This window comes from Vitis riparia, chromosome 10 (assembly GCF_004353265.1).
Source record: "Vitis riparia cultivar Riparia Gloire de Montpellier isolate 1030 chromosome 10, EGFV_Vit.rip_1.0, whole genome shotgun sequence".
In the NCBI taxonomy this organism is placed as follows: Eukaryota; Viridiplantae; Streptophyta; class Magnoliopsida; order Vitales; family Vitaceae; genus Vitis; species Vitis riparia.
In genome coordinates, this window is record NC_048440.1 from 13,850,184 (window position 1) to 13,859,955 (window position 9,772).

The 9,772-nt window shown below is 32.7% G+C and overlaps 1 protein-coding gene across 1 annotated transcript; it reads right to left on the reverse strand.

Annotated features, from left to right (window-relative positions):
• Nucleotides 1-6,726: 6,726 nt before the first annotated feature.
• Nucleotides 6,727-9,162, reverse strand: LOC117924127. The gene is made up of 4 exons (XM_034842698.1): nt 8,763-9,162; nt 7,793-7,939; nt 7,140-7,238; nt 6,727-6,970 (listed from the first exon to the last, which is right to left on the reverse strand). Exons 1-4 carry the CDS (start codon nt 9,132-9,134, stop codon nt 6,878-6,880), a joined length of 711 nt encoding a protein of 236 aa, XP_034698589.1. The 5' UTR covers nt 9,135-9,162; the 3' UTR covers nt 6,727-6,877.
• Nucleotides 9,163-9,772: the final 610 nt, after the last annotated feature.

The following is a 9,772-nucleotide window of genomic DNA, read 5'->3' on the forward strand; positions in this document are numbered from 1 at the left end:
TAGAAAACCTTGTTTGGAGCAAAAGCCATCATTATTTTTATTTTTTTGGAAATCATTTGATGGGATTTTGAAAACTAGGATTTGTTTTGGATCTCCTTTTTATTACCCGTTTTTATGTAATTTTTGGTCAATATTGATGGATTAATGTTTTTAGGACGGAAAATCGATTATTTGCATCGGAAATAGCATAATTTTTTGGTCGGGATTTTTTTTCTTCTTCTCCAGATCTGTTCAGCCCGAACCAGGTCTGTTTAGCCCGTGGAGAAGATGATGACGTCATCATGACGTCACAAAAAAAAAAGAATTTTTTTTTGTCTTGCCATTCTTAGAATGATAATGCATATGTTGAAATTATTATGCATTTATTAAGTTTGGCTTTATTGGGACAATTATTATTATTATTATTATTATTATTATTATTATTATTATTATTATTATTATTATTATTCTTTTGGGTATAATTTTTGTTTTATACCAATAATGTTGTCCTAGGCTATTTTGTTAAATATTTCAATTTATTGTGACATTAAAGAACACTTGAGTGATTGCTTATCGCAATTCCAAGTGTGTCAAGTTGTGCAAATTGAGATGTTTTGAATTTATCTTGACAATAGTGAACATATATGTAGTTGCCTATCGTGATCCTATATGTGTCAAATTATCTTTGTTAAGATATTTAATCTCTCACTTTTGGTTGTTTTATTATTGTGATTACTAAGGTCCATACGGGTATTGTAATTGTCCTATCGATGATTATAATACTTGGTAGGATGCTTAGATTGATGAAGGAAATTAATTATATATTATGAACCATACTAATTTTCTTTGTCCTTTTGGTAATAAAATTAGTGCATCTTGGTTGTGATATTTAATTAGTTGTCCTTCCCACTGTGGAATTTTCAAAATTCCAAGCTATTGGTAAATTGAGTAATTCTGGAAACTAGCAAATAACATGATTTTGTACTAACATGAATATTGTTTAATTTTGCTATTTTCTAGCTACTAGCAATCCTGGTATTACTCTGCAATTGTCTACCATCAAACCTCTTATAGGAAATAATTTTGAGGAATGGTTTGAGTCTTTCAACATGCATATGACTCTACACAATCTGGACTTGGCTTTGAGAGTTGATGAGCCAAGTAAGCCCACTAATATGAGCTCTACAGATGAAAGATCATTTTATGAGAAATGAGAGCACTCCAATAGGAGTTGTTTGATGGTGATGAAACACACTATGGATAAATCTATCAAAGAATGTGTGCCAAAGATGGAAAGGGTTAAAGACTTTTTGGAATATATGAAGGCCAATTATACCAAGATTGATAAGGCAGAAATGACAACTTACTTGAATGCAAACATGATTAAGACTAATATTGTTGATGTTCATGTCAATTCTTGGTGGTTAGATATTGGTGCCACTATTCATGTTACTAATTCTTTGTGGGAGATGACAAAGAAAAGGAGGCTGTCAAAGCATGAAGAATTTGTGTATATGGGTGATGGAAGCAAAGTGAAAGTAGATTTTTTTTGGCATGATAAAGCTAAGATTGGCCGCTGAAAGCTTTTTGTTGTTACACGATGTTGCTTACATACCCTCACTTAGAGGAATTTGATTTATGTATCTGTTTTGGATAGACAAGGTTATTCTTTCCACTTTGGAGGTGGAAAAGTGGATATTTTTAGCAACTCAGTTTTAATTGGCAATGGTGTTTTGTTTGGCAATCTTTATAGTCTCAGTTTGCATCATGGTCCTTTGTGTGATTCATCTTCTGTTAATTTTTTTGTTGTTTGCAAGCGTGCTAGAATGGATTTGAGTTCTTTTATGTTGTGGCACAAACGCCTAGGTCATATTTCTAGGCAAAGATTAGAGAGATTGGTTAGAGATGGTATGCTTTATAATCTTGATTTCTCAGACTTCGAGACTTGTGTTGTTTGCTTAAAGGGGAAGATAACAGCTAAGACCAGAAAGGAGAAGATTGATAGGTGTGGAAGTACTTTAGACTTGATCCACACATATATATGTGGTCCTTTGAAACCAACTGTTTTATGAGGTTATAAATATTTCATCACTTTTATTGATGATTTCTCTAGATATGGTTATGTTGAACTAATCCATGAGAAATTTGACTCCCTAATTGTGTTTAAGGCTTTTAAGGCTAAGGTGGAGTCGCGGTTGGGAAAACCCATTAAAGTTGTGAAGCTTGATAGAGGTGGTGAGTATTATGGGAGATATGATAAGATAGGACAGAATCCTAGACCATTCCTTAAGTTTCTGTTGGAATGCGGCATTGATGCTAGATATACAATGTCAGGCACTTCTCAACATAATGGGGTTGCTCAAAAGAGGTATCGCACATTGTTGAGGTGCATGTTGTCTAAGTCTTCCTTACCAGAATTTCTGTGGGGTGAAGCCTTAAGGACTGTGACATATATTTTGAATCAAGTGCCTAGTAAGTCTATGCCTAAGACACCTTATGAGCTATGGTCAGGGAACAAACCGAGTCTTCATCATTTCCATGTTTAAGGATGTAAGGCTGAGGTTAGACCATATAACCCATAATCAAATAAACTTGATCCTAAAACCATCAGTGGTTTCTTCGTTGGTTATTGCATTGGATCAAGGGGTTCCAGATTTTGTTGTCCATCTCATACCACCAAGATCATTAAGTCAAATAGGTTTATATACTTTGAAGATAAAGTTAACATTGATCCCAATTTTGTGCCTCGTGAGATACCTTTTGGAAAAAAACATGTTGTAATTCTTTTTCCTGCATCTCATGTTCTAAATGTGGATGTTCCTATTGTTCAACAGCCAGCCACTAATCAAGGAGATCATGTTGATCAAGTGGAATCTGGCATTTTTGTTGGTGATACTGTTGTTGATGGGATTCCTTTGAGAATATCACAAAGGGTTCGTAGGCCGGCTATTTCAGATGACTACATGATTTATTTGCAAGAGCATGAGTATGATGGTTATGATGCTTCTGATGCAATCACTTATCAAGAAACAATTCATTGTCCTCAATTCACTTCTTGGAAAGAAGCCATGGATGATGAAATGAATTATATGTATATGAATGATGTTTGGGATTTGGTTGAATTGCCACATGGTTGTAAACCAGTTGGGTGCAAGTGGGTCTTTAAGACCAAATGTGATTCTAGCAGGCAAATAGAGAGATATAAAGCTAGACTTGTGATTAAATGTTATAGTCAAAGAGAAGACATTGATTTTAAAGAAACCTTCTCATTTGTGTCGACCAAGGACTCTTTTAGAGTGATTATGGCTATAGTAGCTCATTTTGATTTGGAGCTACATCAGATGGATGTCAAGACAACCTTCTTGAATGGTGATATGGATGAGAATGTGTATATGGAGCAACCTACTAGTTTTACAGAAGTTGGAAAGTAAGACTTAGTTTGCAAACTCAATAAGTCAATTTATGGTCTTAAACAAGCTTCGAGGCAGTGGTATCTGAAGTTTGATAGGATTATCACCCAAAATGGTTTTAAAGATAACACAGTTGACAGATGCATATATTTAAGGGTCAGTAGGAGTAGTTACATATTTCTTGTTTTATATGTTGATGATATACTACTCGCATCAAATAATTCTGACTTGTTGATTGAGACAAAGCACATGTTGTCAACCCATTTTGACATGAAGGATCTTGGTGAGGCTTCTTATGTTTTGGGCATAAAGATTCTTCGTGATAGGGCTAATGGGGTGCTTAAATTGTCTCAAAGAACCTATATTGAGAAGATATTGAAGAAGTTCAATATGCACAACTGTAGTTATACTAGAGCGCGAATTATGAAGGGTGATAAATTTGCAAAGGCTCAGTGTCCTCAAAATGATGATGAGAGAGAGAAAATGAGAACCATTCCTTATTCATCTTTGGTTGGCAACCTTATGTATGCTCAAGTATGTACACGCCCTGATATTGCTTTTGTTGTGGGCATGTTGGGTAGGTACTTGAGCAATCCTAGGAGTCAACATTGGAAAGCTGCTAAAGAAGGTCCTTAGGTATTTGCAAGGAAATAAGGACTTAATGTTGACATATTGGCGCACCAACATACTTGATGTAGTTGGGTTTTGTGATGCTGATTTTGCTGGCTACGTAGATGATAAGAAATCCACTATGGGCTATATTTTTCTGATGGCAGGAGAAGCTGTATCTTGGAAAAGTGTCAAGCAAACGCTTACAACATCCTCAACTATGGAGGCAAAGTACGTGGCATGTTATGAGCCTTGTTGTCATGCTATGTGGATGTAGAATTTTATTTCAACTTTGGGAGTTGTTGACTCCATTTTTAGACCGCTAAAATTATTTTGTGATAATTTCGTAGTTGTTGCTTTCTCTAAGAACACTAGGAGTATTTCTCATTCCAAACATATTGATTTAAAGTTCTACTTTGTTAATGAGAAAGTGGAAAAGTCTCTTATTGATATTGAGCACATGTCCACAAAAGGTATGTTGGCGAATCCACTAACAAAAGGCTTACCCATAGTTGTGTTTTAGGAACATGTATCTCAAATGGGGTTGTTGGAAGCCTAGGTTGCATTAAATTAGTGGGAGCCACTTTTGGTATTGTAATATTATACTATTGTTGGAAGGATTGCTATTATTGTATATTTCCTTGTGAATCAAGCAATGAAGCATATATGATTGCTTTCTGATTATTTGTTTTTGATGAGATTTTATGGGACATTGATTTATGATTATGTATATGTTGTGATGTTTGATTATGTAGTCCAAGTGGGAGAATTGTTGGAATTTTTATGTGTGGACTTATATAATCAATTTGATAATGCCATAAATTAGTGTTAATTTAATTTTTGTATTGTGATCCATAATGGGACTAGACACATTATTGTTTGATTTTTATGGGTTCACCCTAATTCACTTGATTGGCCCTTTAAGTCAATTGGTCCAAACTGTGTATGTGTGATATGTAATATATATATATATATATATATATATATATGAATTATTTTTTATTTGTATATATATATATAAGGGGAAAAAAGCAAACTATTGTCCTATTCTGTTTTTTTTTCTCTTGGGGCTGAGAAGAGCACGTACTGCACAAACTCTTTAGAGCACACACACAGTCTGTTTTGGGTGTAGAAAGGGAATAGCCAATTGAACCCGGGGTTTCTCTCCATCACGAACTGATCGTATTCTTGAACATTAGAAGAGCACATGAATGACTTTCCATGGGATCAATCAAAATCAGCTTTTCTTAATTCCCAATTTTTATTATATGCTTTAATGTCTACATGAGATCCTATTTGTGGTTTAATTTTTCAACATCAAACACATTCAATCTTACATAATATTCAGTCTATTTTCTTGATTAAAAAATTAGAAGAAATATTGGCATTAATTTATTCTAAAATGATTGCATTAGTTTCTCACTACACACAATAATATTTATTCTATTTTTTTAATTAGGCAAATAGACTTAAAATCATGTGAGACTTAATACTTTTGATTTATTAATCATTCTAATAATTTGGGAAAAAAATTATATTAACTATTAGGAGAATTTATACCAACTAGATTTAAATTATTAAAATGATAATTGAAGAGTTAATGCATACATATAATGAAGAACTTTGGTTAGTTGGGCATGTGAAAAATAAATTAAAATTTTTTATAATTATTTTGAATAAAATATTATTAGTATGTATCATTTAACAAAATATTATTATTTATTTTTAACTTAAAACATCAATATTTATTTTTAAGAAATAAATATCAATTATAAATTTACTAAAATATTAATATTTATTTATTTATTACTTTTAGCATTATCTATTAACAAAAAAAGCCTAAGTTGTTCTTTTAATTATGCATGAAATATATGATTACTTATTTATTAAAAAACAATTACTATCCATTTATTTTATATTTATTCCTTATAATTTCATATTGGTTTTAAAGTAGAAAAAAATTTATGTAAGTTTTTAATATATTATGATTCATTGTTAATTTTTTTTTTACTGAGAAAATATAATTACAATGTTATTTATAATTTCAAAAACTTTTCTATTAAAGATAAAAATTAAAAAGATTGAAAACAAAAGATGGGTGCATTTAAGAACATAAATGAGGTTGTAAAATAGAAGAGATTAAAAAAAGAAAAAAAAATTGGTGCATATGGGATGAGAGAGAGAGAGGGAGAGAGAGAGAGAGAGAGAGAGCATTTAAGAACATAAATGAGGTTGTAAAATAGAATAGATTAAAAAAAGAAAAAAAAAAGATTGGTGCATATGGGAAGAGAGAGAGAGAGAGAGAGAGATGGGATACTTTTTAGTAATATTAGTTTGGGTACTTAGAAGGGAATTTTTTTGAAAAAAAAAAAAAAGGACTTTGGGGAAGAATAGCTAAAAAGTAAAAATAAAAAATAAAAGAATAAAAAAGATGGTATACTTTTAGTAACATTAGTTTGGGCGCTTAGAAGGGATTTTTTTTTATAAAAAAATAAAAAAATGGACTTTGGCAAGAATACATAAAAGGTAAAAATAAATAATAATAATAATAATAATAATAAGAATAAAAAAGATGGGATATTTTTAGTAACATTAGTTTGGGTACTTGGAAGGGATTTAAAAATAAAAAAATAAAAATTGGACGTTCTAAAAATAAGTGCATAAAATATTCTATTTTAGCAACAAAAATGATTGCTCGAATAGAAACAGAAAAATCATAAATCCACTATTTTCCATACAAAAAATATGAAACCCTCGATAAGATCATAACATGGTTGATCATATAATCAATAAACTATGATAAAATTAAAGTTTCATTTATTTTTCAGACTTAAAAGCGATTTGCTTCTTCAGGTTCCATAATGGGACAGACCATTTCTTCACAGAGGAACTCCAGTTTTGTAGGCCTGCTTGAAGTTCTTCCAATACTGCTTTACTTTCTTGTTCTCATTCAACATGCCATATATAAACATCTGTACAAGTATCAATCATGGACACTCATAATCAGAATTGTAAATATGTATAGAACTGAACTGAATGTGGATGTGATCATTCCATATTCATCAAACCTATTGAAAATAAAACAAAAGAAATTATGATAAAAGACATGGAGATCATTGCCCATGGTTGCGATTAACAAACCTGCATAAGGTGAAACTTTTTATCTTTCTTCACTAGATAGTGATAGTTGGGATTCTGCTCGAGTATTTGACATTGCTGCGCTGCTTCTTTGTACTTTCCCTGAAAGCAAACAATATTGTTCAAAACAAATGTTTAAGATGCAACTCAGGAAAGCCCCGATGCAAACTGTTCAACCAACAAGCTTTGGGTTGAAAACCGGATTAAACATAATCTGAAAGTTAGGTTTTTGCTGAAAATGCATTGTAGTCTAAAAAGAAAAAAGAAAAAAAAAAAGAAAAAAAAAAAAAAACCAAAAGGAAACATAGTGCCCTATGATTTTTGTTGCCTCCACCACCTAACTCACCTCCTAATGATCTGTTATTATTTTAAGAAAGAAAATTGAAAACTATATCCCCTTGACAAGGGAGTGATGGTTTCATGGCTAAATTATAACATCAATAAGGCAGTATTGACAGTCAAGCTGTAATTTAATATTTGGCAAAGCTAGAGAAATGGAGCTTACGAATCTCAAGCATTGCAGATCGGAATAATGCCCCTTCATCACAACAGACTTACCTATTTAACCTTGTTTCTAACTTCAGATGTGAGTGGATTAGTATGATAATACAGAACTATAATATGTTATATATGTATTAAGAGTGATAGTCAAATACTCTATGCATGAGAACTTCTGCTAGTGCCACTCTTGTATAGTAACAAGCTTCATTATCCTCATTGTGTGCCTTAATTTTCTTCTTCAGGTATTTCTCAGCTTCATCAGCTCCTCTAGAGGGCATTAATAGATCCATTGCGGTTTTCACCTGCAAACATAAATGTCATCAATTAAGACGGTCTTCAAGATTGATTTGGCTGTGCTCTAACAGAGCTGGAACTTGACCCTTAAGAGACTCTATTCAAGTTTCATTCATGTAGGTTGAGCTCATGCCTTATCAAATTAAGCCAGCCTAGTAGTGAAGATTGTTTACAGACCCAATCTTACAGTCAGATTTGTGCTTGGTATCTTCACCCTTGTATGTATGTATACCATTAGTACATGGCAACACATTTAGAAACTTCAATTACTCTTGAGTTTTCTGCAAGCCTTAATTTTTTTTTCACACGCATAATTCATGCTGAATTTCTTAGGTAGACTAAATATGTTGCAGGGCCTACACTTTAATTCAGCTCAATTGCTAACATTGCACAGGGAAAGACTTGTTAAATTGATCCAGAAACTCGAAGAATTGAGCTTGCAGTAGGGTAATGCTATTTCTGTTTCAAGGTTTTGTGTTCCACAACATCATGGAAAACTAGGGTGCATTTCTAGTTGGAAAGTGCCTATTTTCTTTCTTCATATTTACACTAAAACCCATGACAGGGAACATTTTAAAATCATGAACGGAAAGGGAGGCAATTTGATTTCAGTTACTCATTTTGTGTTGCCAAATTTGAAAATCGAGGAAGCAATTGTATACTGAGACATGTCACCCTTAATTTCATGAAATAGAAAGGGTACAATGTGAAAGCAAACCTGAAGGTTGGACAGAAATTAAACTCCTAGACACTCCAAATCCGCATCCAAAGATTATTCCCAAATAAAGAAAATCAAAATTGCAAAAGATGCATTGTGTAGAGAAGAACAACCTCAATGTTAGTCCTTGCAGCCATTTCCATGGTCGTTGAAGAAGATGCAAAAGCTTTATGGTACATCATACCACTGCAACTAATGATGCCAAGAGCACAAGCCAAAGCCAAGGATGCTCCTACCATGCTTCTTGAATTGTTGTTCCCACCTTCATTTTTCCTTGTAGGGAATGAAAGCTCATCAAGTGTACAAGTTATAGGACTAGGGATGTGTTGAACTGTGCGGCCCACGGAACCCTTGGGGAATGAAAGAGACGAAGGGGGAAAGCCCAAACGGGTTTTGGTAAGTCTTGCAGCATTCACAGGTTGATGAATGAGAAGTGCTATATTGGCTATGGGGCAAGGGCGGTTGCAAAGCACTGAGAACTCCATGGGGTTGTCTGTTACTTTCGAAGATATAGAATTTATACCACTAACATTGGCTGGGATGAGGATGCTTGTACCAGCTGATTTTATACTAAACAATTAGTTAAGTGACCCTGCATGAACATGAAGAATAAATTAAAGCTGATTATCTTTCAAGGGGAAGAAGTAAGGTATTATTGTACTATTAGTGCTTTAGAACAAATGTTGTCCAAGATTAGGTTAGGCATATTCATGCTTCTCACAGGTAAAGGTGCTCCATGCCCTATAAATTAATATCCAAGTCTGAAAATATTGAAAATTAGTATCAGTATTGAAAGTGAATACTCGATATTAATGTGGAGGTAAAATTTTAATTTTATTAATTAAATATCAATAGTTGATACAAATTACATTCCAATTGTTTCATTTAATACTAAAACGAGGACGGACATGGTTCCATGATACTTGAAGATAAAGGAAAACCATCCAGAGATAGACACTATTTATACCACGGCATGAATTTGCATGATAGTGATCATAATAAGGATTATGTTAGACATAGGTTTTTTAAAGAAACATAGTATGTGTATGATAAAATTAGCGACATTGGTTAATCATGAAATAACCATTGATAATAAATGAAGTGCATATTAAATATTAATATA

Coding starts and splice junctions, on each gene's coding strand:
- LOC117924127 (XM_034842698.1), bottom strand. CDS start 9,134: ATGGAGTTCTCAGTGCTTTGCAACCGCCCTTGCCCCATAGCCAATATA. Junction 7,239..7,792: donor CAGAAGTTCTCATGCATAGA/GTATTTGACTAT, acceptor GTTTGCTTTCAG/GGAAAGTACAAAGAAGCAGC. Junction 6,971..7,139: donor AAAAGTTTCACCTTATGCAG/GTTTGTTAATCG, acceptor ATACTTGTACAG/ATGTTTATATATGGCATGTT.